An 18,688-nucleotide genomic window follows, 5' to 3' on the forward strand; every position below is an offset into this window, starting at 1 on the left:
TGGGCGTGGCTTTGTATAGAGTTTTTGTGCACTAGTGTGCCCATTCTTTACTTGCGCCCAGTGTGAAGTTTAGACATCTAGCTTTTACCCGTCTACCGTAAGGCTTCTAGAATCGTATAACCATTTTACGGTAATTCCAGTTGTTGAACCAGGGGCGTTGCTAGACCTAAAGCTCTACTGGGGCACAGGCCCCCATTACTTTTTCTATCACCTTTTTCTTGAAAGCCTGCTGTATGCAAGTGTGCAACACAATGTACTGTACAAACTTGCGTTTCTTAAACCAATATTCCTACATTGCAACAATACTGAGTAAGGTAGTTTATAAAACCAAGTCAGTGGGCAGTAGTAGCATAAATAATTTTTCAAGATAAAAGATTCTTGAGCATGCGAATCAGATTAAATGTTTCAATGAATGATCCACAATACAAACTGAAAATATAGAAATATAGAAGATAAAGTTTGTTTATTTTTATTAATTTAATAAACTCAGTTATCCTTAACCTGGATGCCTTCTGTAAAATCATCAAAGATTATGTTAGGTAATCTCAAATGATTAAACATTATTATTATTCACACTGAATAGAAAGTAATCTTTTCCAATAACTTTAAACTGATATTTACATTTTATGGGCTTGTTTTTTTTTTTACCTTTATAAAACAATTTTTTTCCCGCTAAAATACTTTTTTTTAATTCAAATTCTTACTTAATCAGTGAATTAGAATAATAAGAAATTTGGGGCTGTTACCAAGCAAATTAAATGAACACAGAAGCTGCATCTGAAGTGGCATTTAGATGTATACACACACCGTTTAATGCAAGACATTAATGGATTTTACCTGCAAATACAAATGCATAAAATTTATTTATTATAGTGTCCCGCAATGAATGTAGCAAAATTCAATGTGCATATTGAAAATGCATTCCGAGCTGGTCACGTGTCCACCCATTGCGCCATGTCAATCACTACGTGAACAAGGCGGGGCTTACAGAAGGTCAAGAGACTCAAGACTCAAGAAGAGGATTCAAGTGAGAGAACATTGACAAGACAGTTTGTCCGCGTATGTTTTGATCATTTCGGTTTATGGCTTCAATATTTCATTCGCACTTGTGGGCTGAGCTGAAACGCTGCTATCATCTGATTGGTCGAATCGCTCCACCTTCAGCTTGGTCTTTTCATTTTTTCAGGCAGAATAAGAGTCAGTGCGAGTGAAGCACTGTAATGTCTGAAACCACCGCTCACTGTTAATTAGCATAATATTTGAATCAGATGTAGCTGGGCACATAATTTGTGCTGCTGCGACTTGCAAGAGACCCTGTTAAATTATTTCTAGGTTATATATTGTATAAATATTGTCCCACTGATAAAAACAGTGCAAATAGTTATGTCTCTTTGGATAACAGTGAAGTGGAAATAAATATAGTTACATTTATGAAATAAAATTAAATAGGATTTTTTGGGAAGGTAAGTCTGGCCAGTTATACAGCAACACGAGTCGGATGAGTCTAAAGATATGAGCTGAATTTGGTGAAACATTAAAGTTCTAGTCTGTGTCAATTACTCTCATAATAAATAATAATAATAATGTTACCAGTATTTTTCGGACTATAAGTCGCACCTAAGTATAAGTTGCATCAGTCCAAAAATACGTCATGATGAGGAAAAAAACATATATAAGTCGTACTGGACTTAGTCGCGTTAATCAGAACCAATAGAAAACATTACCGTCTACAGCCGCGAGAGGGCGCTCTATGTTTTCAGTGTAGGCTACGGGAGCACTGAGCAGCATAGAGTGCCCTCTCGCGGCTGTAGGCTGTAGATCTTGGTTCATTTAACTTGGTTCATGTCAAATTAATTTTGATAAATAAGTCGCACCTGACTGTAAATCACAGGACCAGCCAAACTATGAAAAGAAGTGCGACTTATAGTCTGGAAAATACGATAAATATATGTTGTCTTTCTCAAGCCCAACAAAGAAGACTTAAAAGAGAAGCATCATTCAATTTAGTATGTAATAAAACAAATATTACTAATTTATTTAAGAAATGTAACTATATTAATTTTCACAATTATTTATTAATGTCACACACACATTCCTAGTGCCTTATGACTTAAAAGATGAGAGTGGTAAATGTTACAGACATGGAACTGTTAAGACCGAGCTCAAAGTGGAGCGATTCGACCAATCAGATGAAAGCAGCGTTTCAGATCCGCCCACAATTGCGAATGAAATATTGAAGCCATAAACCGAAGTGATCAAAACATACATGGACCATCTGTCTTGTCCATGTTCTCTCACTTGAAGTCTTGAGCCTCTTCTTGGGCCCTATTTTAACGATCTGAAACGCAAGTGTCAAAGCGCGAAGCGCAAGTAAGTTTGTGGGCGGGTCTCGGCGCTGTTGCTATTTTCCCGGCGGGATAAATGGCTCTTGCGCCCGGCGCAAATCTAAGGTGGGTTGGTCTGAAGCAGCTTCATTATTCATAGGTGTGGTTTGGGCGTAACGTGAAATAAACCAATCAGAGCATCATCCAACATTCCCTTTAAAAGCAGGTGCGCAAGTTCCATTATGGATTGCTATTATTATGGCGTATTTACCAGGCGCACGCCAGGAGCGGTTCACAGCCGAGGAGACTGATGTTCTTGTAAGAGCAGTGAAAGACAGAGAAATTGTGTTGTATGGGGATGGGAGAATAATTAGCCTGAATAATTTGTAAGCTAGATTTATGCCTATTTTGTTCACATCTTCGTGGCACACCACAATGATTTCCGTCATCTCATGTGTTAATATTTTTTTAGTATAACAATTTATGATTTGCAAAAATAACTGTTGCATCTGTGTAGATTACATGAGCAAAGTGTATGCGCCTTGTGCACGCTATACATTATGGTCAAGCATGCGCCCTTAAAATAGCATAATGAACAACGCGCAACGCGCCACTGACTTTAGACTAGGTTTTTTCTGGTCAGTGGCGCAATTGTTTAATGGAACAGCAAAATAGCACCAGGGATTGTTTGCGCCGGAACACGCCTCCTTTTTTGCGCTGAACCGCCCAGGGAGCGCAAGTTCATTCACTAGTTTAGAGACGTGCTTCTGTGGAGGGAAAAGCGCGCTTTGCGCGGGTGCAAGATAGGAATGACACATGCGTTGGTGTACAAAGTCAATTGCGCTGGTTGCAAGATAGGGCCCCTTGAGTCTTGAGTCTCTTGACCTTCTGGAAGCCCCGCCTTGTTCACGCAGTGATTGACATGGCGGGAGGGGGCGAAAACGTGATCGGCTCGGAATGCATTTTCAATGTGCACATTGAATTTTGCTACATTCATTGCGGGACACTGAATGAAAATGCAATTGTAAGTGTCTTGACTGTGAGTGTCAATGCAATTAAGAAAAATAGCATTTGAATGATGATTTTGCCACAGTTTTTGCTTGAACATTTTTATACATATCTAATAATTTCTGTAATACATTTTCATTTTAATTTTGCAACTTATAAAGCGTTAAAATTAGAATTAATTTTACATATTAAAACTAGTGTGTGAAATGGCAAATGAAAATGATTTAATTTAATTTTCATTTCCATTTTGCACCAAAGGTTGCACAAATGTATTGGAAAATGTAAATGTAAATACAGAAATGCATTGCTATTTTACATATTGCACTGTCATTTTGCATATTACATTCCAAATTGAATATTGCTACCCATATGCTTCCATAGTGGCTGTGTTTGGAATATTTTTTTGTTGGTGATATAGAGACAATATGGTGTCTAAAACGTAAGTCTCAATGACGTATTGTTTATTGAGCTGTTGTAAAAAATCAACTGTAGGGGTGTTTACTCCCTAACGTCAAATCGCACATTGTTAAAACAAAAATTATGATATCGCATACGATACGCGCCTGTAGTGCACAAAACTCATTGATTAATGTGTATTGGAGACGCGAATCGTTTAAAACGATTCAGTTCGATTTGGTGAACTGTTTCAAAAAGATCCGGTGTTTCGTGCATACAGAGTTGTTCACAGTGTTAAAGAGATTCTCATGCTAAACATGGGCAAAGTTTAAAAAAATAATTTAGAAGAATCACTGAGAATTTCTATGTGGAAAATCTTACTTAAGAGTGGTACAAGTTTTTTTTTTTTAGATCGTGGATCTAATGACATAGATGAGAACGGAACTCCTTATATGAGCATTTCTCCCAGAAAAGCGTGCCCGCACACACATTGACCAGAGGAGAGCGAGACCGCGCACATCAAGGCGTTTCAAAATCGTCGTCAGCGCTGCATAGGATTGTTCGAGAATGCCTCCAAATAAGTGCATTTTTGGATGTGATGGAAAATTAACATGTTCAGCTTCCCCAAGAACCAGTTACATGAACAGTGGATGCAGTTTGTTTTTCTGGGGCAGCAACGGAGTGTATCAAGTGCCTTTGTGTGTTCTGGTCATTTGAGTGACGAATGTTTTATAAACAAGGTCCAGGTCAACGCTGGATTTTCACATCGTTTGCCCTTAAAAATGGAGCTGTCCCTGTGATAACAGACCCCATTCATGTAAGTACACTGAAAAAAGCAATAAGTAAATTTACTTAATTTTTATTTGGCAAGTTTTTGCACAAGCATTTTTCAAGTAAATTTAACACATTTGGAAATTAAGTAAATCTACTTAACTAAGTTAAGTAAAAAAAAAATAAAAAAAAATATTAAGTACATTTTATTGAGTAAAATTTAATTAAATAATATTAAATTAATGCATTTAGCAGACACTTTTATCCAAAGCATCTTAACGTGTATTCAGGCTAACAATTTTCACCTATCATGTGTTCCTGGGGAATCGAACCCCCAAACTTGCACTCGCTAATGCAATGTTCTACCACTGAGCTACAGGAACACTTCAAGATTTTGTGAAAAATAAGTGAAAATTTCACTTACTTACTTTTTTATTTTGGAAAAGTTTTTACACTAACAAAAAACCCGAAGCAGATATTCTAGAAATTTCTAAATGTAAAATATATTTTTTCAAAACAGTTTTATCAAATGAGGGTAAATAAGTCTCTCACTTCTGTCCCTTTAAACCAGTTTACAGCAAAGACAGCACGAAGGACTGGATGCACATGATAAATATTCTGCAATTAAGAAAACAGACAAAAGAAATAGCACTGTAAAACCTGATAAGTAAACTTTACTCAAACCGTTTGAGTAAATAGATTGCCTTGATTTAAACCATGTAAGTTTTAAAACTTTGCATTTAAGTAATTAAGTGATTAACTAAGTGCTGATTGAGAATTAGTGATGAACAGCTGCTGTTAACAAACAGAATCACTGAAGAAAAGAGAAACAAAAGAACTACTACATCTGACTTCAGACACAGCCTTAGATGAAATCAACTGAAATAAAATACAAGAAATCTCTCAAGATCTGATTAAACAACCCCACAAACAGCATCACCAGCTCCACTTATTAATAACCAGACTGACTTTATTTCTGTCAGACGTCTACAGAAGATCTTATTGAGAATGAACTAGGTTTAGATGTTGATTTATTGTTTCATTTGAAGTAACCATGTTAGAGATCAGTGTTTGCTTTAGTTGGGCTCTTGACCCTTGACTTCTGTCTTATTCTTTCTCTGGCAGTGCGACTTGTATATGTTTTTTTCCTCATCATGACGTATTTTTGGACTAAAACGACTTATACTCAGGTGCGACTTATAGTCCCAAAAATACGGTACTTGTTTTTGCACCACCATTATGCATCTTATGTGACTGAAATGCATATTCTTACAGTGAATTCTCTGCGTGTGTCTGTGTCAGTGAGACGGATGGCCATCATGGTGCTGTATATAACTGTTCTAGTGACTCTGTACCTGGTTTCTATGGGCTTATACTCCCCTGCATTAAAGAGAGGAGCAGTCTGGGATCAGCTCCTTCTTTAATTGGACACAGGGGAGCACCAGTGGTACACTTCATTATTCTTCTTAGGCTTTTTAGGTTCAAGCACAAACCTTTGAATATTAAAAGTTTTTTTCTGTAATAATATACTCTCTTCTTTTGTAGTTTAAGCAAGATACCCCAGATGAATAGGGTAAAAAAAAACATAGATATCACCATACTTCTCTGTTTAATCAATTGCATTAAGAATTGAAAACATTTATTACAAGTTTTTGGAAAGGTTATGTTTAAAGAGGGAAATGATGAATTACCCTGTAAAATGTGCACTCATTTACATACAATTATAAAAAAAATATATAGGAACAAACCCCTCTGTATACACAGAAGTAAAATTATAAAAAATCTGGTTTATGTAAAATTGCTGCTGAAGTGGGGACTTATGGCTCAATGCAAGAGAAAAACAAATTTTGAGAAATAAGCCTTTAAATGTTTGTTTTTTAAATGAACTCTACAGATGCAAGCTGGAAAAGTCACACAAAATCTCTAAATTGACCAGTTTGTGAACATTCTTGTAGTTTAATATTTCTCAAACAATTATATCAAACACTGTGGCACTAACGGATTTAGCAGACACACAATGTACCACGTGCAGACTGAAAAAAAAGCAAATCCTTGGTTCTATCTTCTCTCAGCTTGCCCCTGAAAACACCTGCATGTCTTTTGAGAATGCACGAAAATAACCTACGCAGGACAACTAATGTAAAAGACGTGTTCCCAAACTGGACACACACCTCACCTGCCATGATTACTTGTTGAGACAGTCTCAATGCTGGATCCTGGTTCTTCTCTGTAAGTCTGCATGCAGAATGCTTTGTGTACTCCTGAAAAATGTGTAATTTTATAATTAGATTTTTTTCCACTCAGCAAGACCCCTTTGGAACAGCTTCATCTCTGAGCCTAGATGAGCGTTTGCAAGCTCAGAATCAATCTGTGTGCACACCGAGGGACTTCTTTGATCTGGCTGCTCAACATGGAAAACTAGTGATCTTTGGAATCTTTGGCCACCTAAGGGTCACCCTTATGGTCACCCTTATAGAGATGCCTGGATATCCTGCACCCTGGAATGGGATAAAGTGTGTGATTTTTTTTTTTTTTTGATCACAGAAAATACACTGCTGATAAAATCAGCTAACATCTGCTGCTAACATCTGCTAAATTTCTCCTAATCTGGATTTCGTATGGGCTAAGGGTGAGTAGATTTTCATTTTTGGATGAACTGTTTCTTTGATCTGAATCTTCAAGACTATTATGCTGATCCCATGAACAGAGGTAAATGATGTGTGGTCTTTAGCCAAGCCAACATGAGTGACTCTGACAAGCAGGAACCATCTCTTTGAGCTACCTGATGAAGTGTGTTGGTTCATATTTAACCACTTATTTAAACAAATCTCTAACTGAAGTTCAGTTAAGCAGTATAAACCACTGTTAATGTGGTACATTGAAATAATCCTTATGTTTTATAAATTGTAACAAAACGACAAATAAGTAGCTGTCCTTATGTGATATAGGATACAAATAATTCACTATTTAAATTCTAGTCACTAATTTTGCAGCTCAAACTTTATATTGCATTTGAGTTATTGCATTTCACAAGCCCCAGGTTCTATCAATGCTACTGTAAAGGTTTCCATTTAAAGCATGAATGGAAATATCTGTCATGTCGATGTTTCCTTCATTGAAATATTAGTAGATCCACTGGTTTTATGTTTCATCTTAAGTGGTATTTAAAACCAATGTTATGGTTTTGGCTGAATCATTACTCCCAGAAAGCAGCTTAATTCTGTAAGAATCCAAGAAGTCAAATAATTTTTTTGCTAATGTTTTGTCCCTTTTCTCTCTTTGAATTTTAAATTGTGCCTTATTGATCATTGTGTCATTTTTATAGTTATTGCAGTGTCTATCTGGTTTTCAGTTTTTATACTCATGTTTGTTTGTTTTTCTTTATTATTTGCATTTTTTTACATTTACATTACATTTAATCATTTAGCAGACGCTTTTATCCAAAGCGACTTACAAATGAAAACAATAGAAGCAATCAGACCAACAAGAGCACAACAAAAGTACACAAGTGCCATGACAAGTCCCAGTTAGTCCAGTACAGAACAACACATTGCCTGTTGTTTTTTTTTTTTTAAGACATGTTTACACGTGAACTGCGCTGCTTGGTCATGGACGTCAACATCTGACTGATGTAAGACGTGAGAAGATCATCCATCTTGTATCCCTGAGAATAATAAATAAATAAAGTCAGTTGATCAGATACCTTTTATAAAGGAATAGCTGGTGCATTTCTGTAACCAAAGCACCATGGTATTACAATCTGATAACAACACTGTATTATGGTACCTCCACAGTATTTTATGTAATGTTTGACTCACCAGTGAAGTCTCACATAGCAGTTTATTCCCTCTAACCAGGTTACCAATGGTTATGTGGAAATAGGTATGGCCACTACTCCAGTTAGAGATTTTGGTGAAGGGGTGTGTGCCCAATATGTCCTGTGGACAAACATTATTCAAAGATTTTTAAATAAGGATATAATAAAAGTTTAGGACGTAAACTGGCTACTTCGCTGTAGTCTTTATTTATGTTACTGCAATGTAAGACATCAGCATTTAAATATGAATGCTAAAACGCTAAAATAAAACACAATACTTTTTTTCTAGAAAGATATAAATGTATTCCGTAAAGACACATAAAAAAGTCATAGTAAAAATACAAAAAAATTAAATCAAATGAATACTGTACTTTGAACTTGAAAAATGTGCACAGTTTCCACAAAAACATTAAGCGACATTATCATAAGAAATGTTTCTTGAGGACCAAATCAGGATATTCAAATGAATTCTTTAGATTTGAGCAAAGGCTGATGGGAATTCAGCTTTGCCATCACAGGAATAAATTACATTATAACGTGTATTGAAATAGAATTCATATTTCATGATAATACAGATTTTTATGTATTTTTGATCAAACAAATGCAAGAGACTTTTTTCCAAAAAACAACATTTGAAAATCCTGCCAAGCACCGATTTGAACAGTAGCGCACAAAGTAAAGTTTGTAGTTTAGATATTTATAGAAATTACATTGTTCTGGCCAGTGTGTAAACCTACCTTAGTTTTTGGGTCTATGAGAGTAACACCATGCTTGTTGATCGCTATCAAGAGGACTTCTGGGAAATTTGGATCTGAGGATTGCTGTGGGAGAAATTCAAAAATCATCAAACCATGTCACTTCGATCAAATTCTTGAACCGGGGACAATGCCATTTAGTTGATTGAAAAAAATGTGGAATTTAGTAATTCAACATCACATACATCATATTTTGAACAACTTGCCTTGACTTCGAAAAAGGCAGAACCAAAAGTAGACCACTTGTAAACGATTTCCAGAAACATCAATTTTGCTTCCTCTCGAGACTTCCCTGCGTGTTTATTGAAGTATGTGACGACAGACTGAGAAGAAAACAAAGACACATAACATGAACTTCTCATGAATGAATGGAAGAAGCAGGACTAGTGTTGCTCACTCACCCGTTTCCAGTCGTCGGGCGACAGCTGGTGCATCACGTCCTGAGGAAGCAGCTCCTTCAGCATCTGGGTGAAGTTATGAAACTGTGATTTGTCCTCCTCAAACCTAACTCTGTAAATGAGTGCAGCCAGCTGGAACGCCTCTTCAAGAGAGCACTTGTGGTAGCCACGCAGATACTTTGGGAGCTCCTGAAGAAGGTTTAGGAAGATGGAAGTAGCCAGAGGATCACACAAAGTGTTTAAAAAAAGATCTTGAGTACAAACAAAGAGAGAGTTTCTACCTGGAAGTAATGAAAAATGGAGTCAGCCATGGGATCTTTGCCTGGAACGGTGTTGCTCCACAGTTTCTTCATGAAAAACACTTGGTAGGTCAGTAAAGGCACTGTGCCTACAGAACCAACAGAATCATTAAGAGCCCTCATCTTTACACTCAATGTACTGATCATTTTAATAAGCAATACACATAATCACCATCTTTCACAGCTCTGGCTTTTTTGATCCAGTCTGTCAGATGTCGAACAAAGTCAAAGAAGAAATCTCCTTCTGGCACACTGATCACCTGAAACATTTAACCCAATATGTCAAATAAGATGTCTTACATTAAAATACACACACGGACAAATAACTGACTACAGGACATGTAGTCCTTTAACGTAAAAATCACCTTTGAGATTTTTTGTGTGTCATAAACTCACACAGAACACCTTTAGCAAATCTGAACAGACATTTGACAGCTCCGTAGCCTCACCTTGTCAGATATTTTGACAAACAAGCTGAAGCCTTCAGAAGACTGGAGCATCATTCTGCCAGCGATGTTCAGACAGAAATCTTTGGCTTTTGTGCTCGATTCAACTTCAAAAGCCTATCAAAAAATAAAAAATAAATAAAATAAGAGATATATATATATAAAAAAATGTCAATCTGTTGCTAGTTATGGTGGTGGGGGGGGGGACTTCATTTTAGCATGTATACAAATTGTAGGAGGCAAAAAACCGAAAACCTTTTTGTGGAAAAAAAAAAATGTAAAAATTTAAAAATTTGTGGAAGTTCAATTTTAATGAACAAAAAAAAAAAAAAATTATTATTGAAATAAATTAGATATATAAATAAGATATATAAATAAGTTTCTTTTAACTTTAAAACTTTATTAGTTTAGTTTAAGGACTAAACTAATAAAAACTACATAAAGTAAAATTAATTAATATACATTATTTACTATATAGGCATACAAATCAAAAACAAAATTACTTAAACTAACAAAATGTAAATAAAATCGAATCTAAACTATCATTGACCCCAAAATAAAACTGTTGTAAATTTATCTATTCCAATTGTTTGCTTTACTAATTATATTGCCATAACAATTTAACAAATCTTTGTTTATATTTGATTTTTTATACCACAGACATGATCAAATACATTTCTGTAAAAAAAAACAATTAATTTAATCCCATCTACAGTTCATTGATTTATATATACATATGTATTTGGTGGTTGCTCTACTGCTATCGTCTAACCCATTTGTACGTATAATTTTAAATATCCAAAAAAGGCCAGATTTTAGCTATATTTAAACCGAAAAGGACATGTTTCTCTGGAATCTCGAGTCTATTCACGCTTCACCTCTCTTCTGCTGTTTTCTCCAGAAGCGCCACATAACTTTATGTTTAACTGAGGATGTAAATGAGGTCAGAGCACAATGGGGCATTCTCTCTGCTTCCTCATGCATAAATAAACACAGCCAGGCATGAGAGAGAGAGAGAATATTACCCCCACAGGAGGCTGGATACAACATAAAATACAGGTAACACTCACCTCATCAGTGTCATCAGGGAAGTACACTTTGTGAAAGATCTGGGTAGTTTTGTGCTGAATGGCCTCCACTTCTACAAGGTGAGGAGGATACTTTCTGGATCCATTTCTGTCCGTGAGGAAAAATGTTTTAAGGGAATTCCATGCAGCATTGGAGATACATGTTAGGATGTGCTGTGAGAGTTACCGCAAGGCTTTCTGCACTCTCTGCATGCAGTCTGGGGCGACTGGATGATGTTTCTTGGATTGCAGGAATTTCTGCACATGAGGAAGCAACATGTTACTGGGAGGAAAAAGCCCAGTGCAGAGCCAGAGAAGCTCCCAGCCCTTCTCCTCGCTGTATCTGAAAACACAGAACAGATTAGCCAACAATGTGTTTAATGTTGTAAAAGTTAAAGCAGTTCTGGTCAGTTGCGAGCTGACCACTAGGGGACAGACTGATATAGATTTAAGGGTGTTTTCACAATAATAGGTTTCATTTGTTGTCTGTTTGTAGCCTGTGAGCAAACATTGTCATGCAGAATCATTATTTTTTGAAACATTTGCATCTATATTAAAGATCAAATACCCTTTTTTCTACAAAGAAACATTTTTTTTATTATATTAACATACAATTTAATAAAATTAATAGTAAGTAAATAATAATAAATAATAATGATAATAATAACAGAAATAGCTGTTGTATACATAATTTGTTTTTATACATAATTTTATAATATAAAATAATATATTCTGTATAATAAAAATATATATTTTTAATTTATATAACTTAATATTATAGTATAAGTCATATAGTAATATTATACAAATTCTTTTTGTTACTTTTACTTAAAACAATCCTAAAATAAATAAACATAACAGAATAGAATATATACTTTATCAGTAACTGGGAAAAACCCACTTCACGTGATTCTCGGTGAGTTGCTTGATGATCTGACAGAAGATTTCATCCTTCAGAGGTTCAGCCTTTAAAGCTCCCTCAAAGATCTGATCAGTGAGCTCATTGACCGAGCGGCTTCTCTTCGAGGGGTAGTCACCCATGTACTTCATGATAGGTACAACAGAGTCAAGGGTCAAAATGAAGGGAACTGCAATTATAAAGTTAACACTATTAACTGTCAGAATGTAAGCTGTAGAGGATATCAGTGAAGGCCTGGCAGGCATCCTGGGACAGCTCTTCATGAATGAGGACTTTCTTCAGCAAAGGCTGTTTGATAGGTTCTTTGGTGCAGCACCACAGTTTATCCTTCCCTCTGCCTTTACTGACGATCACAAGACTCAGTGTGCTCTTGGAAGGCGGTCTAGAAAATGTAATGAATCCAGGGAAGTGATTAAATTAATGTGTAAAGTGGTAGAATACAATCATATGTGTGGTGCCTGGCACAAAGACATTTATATATATATATATATATATATATATATATATATATATATAAAAAAACTTTTGGTGCAGCTAGGGTTAGGGTTAGGTTTAATTACTCATTGAATGTTATTGGCCAGATGTTGAAGCTGATTGGTTGGTGTCTGACTAAGGCCCTCCTCCTATCTAGGAATATATATTTCTCATCTTTAAGACAGTAGTTTTCACACAACAAAGGGAGGAAAGGTCCTGAAGAGGGTTCAAACACCTGAAGTGATCGTAGGAGAACTCCTCTAGAGTGTACGGCTGATCCTTCTCCCCACTGTCCAGCTGATTCGGATTGGACAAACTGATGGAGTCCTTACACAGGTCTGAGGACATGCTAATCAATGACTGTAAGAAACACAAAGTAGAAAATTAAAGTGACTATTCGATATCTCATGTGTTCCTTGAGTGTTAGTGGCATATTTTGGTGCAAATGCTTGTGTTTTGACCATGAACAGATAATTTTTCAAGGTGAATACAATACATTGTTAGTATAAAATGTGCAAAAATTTTACCTTTGGGGGTACAACAGCTTGTAAACCTTAAAGGGACAATTTTGTGCATAACAAGCACTTTAGAGTATCAATATGTACCCTTAAGTGAAGTGAAAGTGACATACAGCCAATTATGGTGACCCATACTCAGAATTCGTGCTCTGCATTTAACCCATCCAAAGTGCACACACACACCGTGAACACACACCCGGAGCAGTGGGCAGCCATTTATGCTGCAGCGCCCAGGGAGCAGTTGGGGGTTCGGTGCCTTGCTCGAGGGCACCTAAGTCATGGTATTACCGGCCCGAGACTTGAACCCACAACCCTAGGAGTAGGAGTCAAACTTTCTAACCACTAGGCCACAACTTCCCCTTACTATGACCCATTTTGGAGGACATAAACGTTTTCCTTCTAAGCGCACTATTTTCGGAGAGTAGGCTATACAATGAATGTACTGTATGAAAACACACTCACTACAATATCGTATTGTGGCCTGGTGATGGTGGGTAGCACATAGACATTGTCTGCTGGGAAGTCTCCTCTTTTTTTGGTTCTATCATTGACCCCGTGTGCCCAGCCTGAATTCAGGACCTGCTCTCCAGTGTGCTCATCCAGAAAGATCAGATCTCCCTTTGAGTATCTCAGGAACGAAGAGGCATGTCCAGCTGCAAAAACAAAGAGAAACATAAGTGTTTCTGTTCATCTTTTAGATGTTTTATTGATTATGCTGGACCTTCTTGTCCTGACCCAAAGTCTGCTTGGGGCTGGATCAAATATAATGGTTATATCCTTTGTTTCCTTTGCACTTTTAAACTGAACTGCTGTCCACATGTGCTCACCAGGGTAATGGCTGTCCACCAGGGCCACCACAAACTTTGACCTAGAACGCAGGCCCTCTAGGAAGCTGACAACTAGGTCACGGATGTCTTCAGCATTGTTGGATGTGAAGGTGTACTCATCTCCTTTAATGGTGGCCAGAGTGAAGCTCTGTCCCTGCAGCTTTCCACCTCTGGATAAATGAGTTAGATTGACCAAAACTAGTAAAATGAACATATAAAGAACACATACAGCATATAAAGTGGGTTTGGATGGATGTACACTGCACCTGCTGCTGGAGACTGCAGTGATCTCGGGGAAAGAAAGGTCTAGAAGGACGTGCTCCTGCTCATCCACAAAGTAAACTCCAGTCCAGTTCACTGCCACTATAACATCATTCTTTGGGAGACTAGGCCCTGCAAATGAACAGAAACAGCAACCTGAAAGTTGAGCTTTATCATACCCAATCAGATCAATATGTCTTACAAATTACTTTTATGATTTACAAAATATCTTAACAGAATAGTTCACCCAGCAATAATTAGCTTGGTTTTTTGTTTTTACATTATGTAATTAATGATGAACACATTCTCAGGAAATGGTATGGATCAAAATTTAATGATTTTGACATTTTACATCAAAATAATTTTTCTGCATTTTCCGACCTCAAACCCAATGTACGAGGGCTGTAATTACCAGACATCGGAACAACCATCATCTACTCAGATTACCAACCAAAAATCCCACTGGCTAATTGTTAAAATATTATTCCCAATTCAAAATAACAACCTTAAAATATTTTCAATTCAATTATTATTTCAATCTGAATAAATGCAGGTTTTAAAAAAATGCTAATAAAATGTTATTTATAATATAATATAATATAATATAATTGAGAGTTGAGAGTTTATGAGTGAAGTAGCAGCATTTATTTGCAGACGAATCAGATCTTTTCAATGAAACTCGGTTCAGAAAAATGGTCTGAATGATTGTTCAAGATTTCTGACCCATTCACTGATTTATTTTTTATTTTTGGGGTGAACTATTCTCTGTAAGTCTTACCTGAGAATTTGAAGGCCTCATAGAAGCGAGAAAAAAGCAAAGGCCACTTAAATCGAGCAAAATCCACCACCTCCTCCTTCACTCTCTGTGAATCAAGCTTCTTCTGTGTGTAGATTCCCTGTGGAGATGCAATCGTCAATATCTTAGTCTCATAGTGACACAGTATCCCTGATTACCTCAGAGACAATTACCTTTCCTCTCATCACCTGGTTATAAGCATAAAACGTAACAAACTCATGCATTACCACAATCCATAAAATTGATCTCCAGCTTTATTAAACATTCATGTCCATCGCTTTAACCTATGAAAGGCAGAACGGTAATTAAAACAGCCTTCACCCTTGAGAGAAGGAACATGTGATTAATGTTTCCACAGGAACGTCAATCAAATTTCAACCTGCTTAGTCCATCAACCGCTACGAGCTAGTGAAGATTGCTGATCTAAACAACAAACCCATTACATGATAGTGAGGCCAAAAGAACTGTCTCAGATATTCAGGGGCCTGTGATTACATTCTTTTACAGCAGACTGTAGGTGATGGTGGTAGACGGTGTGAAGGTCGCCCCCGGCACACACTTAGATTAGAGAGTTAATCATAGCTCTGAGATCATATTAGCACTAGGTGGAGATACAGGTACTGCTCTAAGATAATGAGACTGCCGTCCTTGAGAACATACCGCTGGGTCAGTCAGACACAGTAATGAAGACATGGCATAGATATGTCCTGTGACTGAACGTTTGGTTATAATGAAAAGGTTAATAATAGATTTTTTTCTGTTATATGTGCTGTTCTATCATGTAAATGTGAACCCATTCTCAGAAAATGGTGACATTTGTGCCTAAAATTTTTACCATTTTCAGCCATCACTAACATTGGACAATCACCTAATATTCAGATTGGTGTGTTTCTCATTGTCACACCTGGACTCATTTAGTGTGTTTTTGCCCGTGACCCAGTTTCTGTCTTCCGTGTTTAGTTTGATTAGTTCCCAGGTGTGTTTATTATCTTCCTCATGTGTTCCATGTCCCTGTTAATTTAATGATTCCATCCACCTGTGTTTCCCCAATTATCTGTTGTACATAAGCCTTGTCCTTTCAGTTCTGTTTTGTCGGGTCTCCTCACTTGCTACTTACGTGTGTCTACCTCTGTGCTCCATGTTGGATATCCCCTGTGTTGGATATATTAAAAGCCTTATTCCGTTTATCCTCGACTCCGTATTCCTTCAGGCAGCGTAAAACCGTGACAGAAGACCCGACCATAAAAAAGGAAAGTTTAAAACTGCGTCTTTCCCTCCGTTTTGCTTTCGTTTTTTCTCGTCTTTTTGTTTTGTAGTGTTTGATGGATCCCCTCTCTAGCCCCGGATTCCTCCTCCTCATGCTGGAGCAGGAAGGACGCTCTCTCGAGGACCACACCAAACGGTTTCTGCTATTAGCTAATGCCACCAGCTACCCGGACGACGCGCTCTGCACCTTCTACAACACCAGCCTGAACTCCAAGTGCAGAGCGTTGTCGCCCGAAGATGGTCCTCGGGAGGATTTCGCCGCATTCGGGGAGTGGACTCTGGCGAGAAATGGCTCACCTTTCACCGTCTGCCCGATAGAGGATCGCGCCAGTCCCACTCCCGACCAAGAGACCAGACAGCCACCATCACGCCGCACGGAGCCAGAGCCCACCGCAGCCGCAGAGCCCGAGCCATCCACTGACAGGGAACAGGATCTCGAGAGCGCGACTGACCAGGTGTGTGAGCCGGCAACACCGTGCATCGTGGGAGTCCTAGTGGAGATCGAGGGCGTGGAGGAAAGCCCTGCCCACACTCCTGCGACTGAGGGTGAGCTGTATGCAGTCTCTGAAGGTCATATGGAGCAAGTTCTGGATCTGATGGACTGGTCTATGGAGGTAATCCCTAATTTTCCTGTTTCCCCGCTGGTTCCGTCCAGCCCTGATTCCCCTGTATACCCTCTCAGTCTCCCACTCCTACCTCCTCCAGTCATTTCCTCTGCTCCATTTCCGCTGGTTCCGCCCAGCCCTGAGTTTCCTGTATCTCCGCTGGTTCCGCCCAGCCCTGAATTTTCTGTTTCTCCGCTGGTTCCGCCCAGCCCTGAATTTTCTGTTTCTCCGCTGGTTCCGCCCAGCCCTGAGTTTCCTGTTTCTCCGCTGGTTCCGCCCAGCCCTGAATTTTCTGTTTCTCCGCTGGTTCCGCCCAGCCCTGAGTTTCCTGTGTCTCCGCTGGTTCCGCCCAGCTCTGAATCTTGTGTCTCCGCTGGTTCCGCCCAGCTCTGAATCTTCTGTGTCTCCGCTGGTTCCGCCCAGCCCTGAATCTTCTGTGTCTCCTGTATTCCCTCCCAGAATCCCTCTCCCGCCTCCTCCCAAACCTGCTGGTCCCTCTACTCCTCTTTCGCTGGTTCCGTCCAGTCCTGATCCTCCTGTCCTTCCTCCCATCCTTCCTCTCTGTCCTCCTCCTAGACCAGCCAGTTCCTCGCCATCCCTGCTGGTGCCAGTCAGTCCCGCAGCTCACCCTCAGTCCGCGCCATCGGGGCGCGATGGTTCGCCGCTGGACTGCCAGTCTCCAGCTCCGCCTTGGCGCGTTAAGGCCCTGTCTCCGCCTCCAGCCTCTGAGCCCTGGACTCCTCCTAGGTCCTTCGACCCAGCGGCTCCGCCTTGGCTCTTAGCTCCCTCGTCTCCACCGTGGCCTGTCATCCCACCTGCTCCACCGGGCTCCCTCGTCCCTCCGGCTCCACCTTGGTCAGTCGTCGACCATCCGCCGCCTCGGGACTCCACTCCTCTGGTTCCACCTCGTCACTCCATCCCTCCGGCTCTGTCAGGCTCCTCCTTCCCTCCGGTTCCACCTCCATCCTCGGTCACTCCGGCTCCACAGCGGTCTGTCAGGACCCTGCCTCCGCCTTGGTCGCCTGAGCCTTCTGCTCCACCTAGGCCCTCCGGATCCTCGTCGTCACCCTGGCTCTGCGGCTGTGCTGCTCCATCTTGGGCTCCTCACCCACCGGTGCAGTCTCCGCCTGTCGGCCCCCTGGTGTCGTCGACCCTTCCTTCACCATGGCTCCTCCCGCCGTCGACTCCACCTTGGATCTCCGTCCTGGCTGGTCTCTGGTGGACCATCTGGCTCCTCCTGCTCCTGTCTCCTCCCTGGCTCCTTCCTCCGTCTCCTCCCTGGCTCCTCCTTCTGTGGTCCCTGTCTGCTGGCCCCCTCCTGGGAGTCCGTCCTCCACCGGAACCTCCTCCCAAGTTCCCACCCACGCCTCTGTTGTTTCTACGGTGCGAGGACGCACCTACCGGGAGGGGGGAGTACTGTCACACCTGGACTCATTTAGTGTGTTTTTGCCCGTGACCCAGTTTCTGTCTTCCGTGTTTAGTTTGATTAGTTCCCAGGTGTGTTTATTATCTTCCTCATGTGTTCCATGTCCCTGTTAATTTAATGATTCCATCCACCTGTGTTTCCCCAATTATCTGTTGTACATAAGCCTTGTCCTTTCAGTTCTGTTTTGTCGGGTCTCCTCACTTGCTACTACTAACTTGCTACTTACGTGTGTCTACCTCTGTGCTCCATGTTGGATATCCCCTGTGTTGGATATATTAAAAGCCTTATTCCGTTTATCCTCGACTCCGTATTCCT

At 39.5% G+C, this 18,688-nt stretch overlaps 1 protein-coding gene across 1 annotated transcript in view; it reads right to left on the reverse strand.

Moving 5' to 3' along the window:
• Window positions 1-6,179: 6,179 nt before the first annotated feature.
• The window catches only part of LOC127985376 (unconventional myosin-VIIa-like), a 38,059-nt gene continuing 25,550 nt past the window's right edge, over window positions 6,180-18,688 (reverse strand). The window contains exons 31-47 of the mRNA XM_052587375.1: window positions 15,059-15,176; window positions 14,286-14,412; window positions 14,020-14,189; window positions 13,655-13,845; window positions 12,910-13,034; window positions 12,425-12,582; window positions 12,183-12,336; window positions 11,469-11,624; window positions 11,285-11,390; window positions 10,218-10,331; window positions 9,941-10,028; window positions 9,751-9,857; window positions 9,473-9,658; window positions 9,278-9,394; window positions 9,054-9,137; window positions 8,318-8,437; window positions 6,180-8,163 (exon numbers count right to left, since the gene is read on the reverse strand). Coding sequence (XP_052443335.1) covers window positions 8,071-8,163; window positions 8,318-8,437; window positions 9,054-9,137; window positions 9,278-9,394; window positions 9,473-9,658; window positions 9,751-9,857; window positions 9,941-10,028; window positions 10,218-10,331; window positions 11,285-11,390; window positions 11,469-11,624; window positions 12,183-12,336; window positions 12,425-12,582; window positions 12,910-13,034; window positions 13,655-13,845; window positions 14,020-14,189; window positions 14,286-14,412; window positions 15,059-15,176 — 2,214 coding nt within the window. The 3' untranslated portion in view covers window positions 6,180-8,070. The remainder of the gene's footprint in view (window positions 8,164-8,317; window positions 8,438-9,053; window positions 9,138-9,277; window positions 9,395-9,472; window positions 9,659-9,750; window positions 9,858-9,940; window positions 10,029-10,217; window positions 10,332-11,284; window positions 11,391-11,468; window positions 11,625-12,182; window positions 12,337-12,424; window positions 12,583-12,909; window positions 13,035-13,654; window positions 13,846-14,019; window positions 14,190-14,285; window positions 14,413-15,058; window positions 15,177-18,688) is intronic.

Source organism: Carassius gibelio, chromosome B21 (genome assembly GCF_023724105.1).
Source record: "Carassius gibelio isolate Cgi1373 ecotype wild population from Czech Republic chromosome B21, carGib1.2-hapl.c, whole genome shotgun sequence".
NCBI lineage: Eukaryota > Metazoa > Chordata > Actinopteri > Cypriniformes > Cyprinidae > Carassius > Carassius gibelio.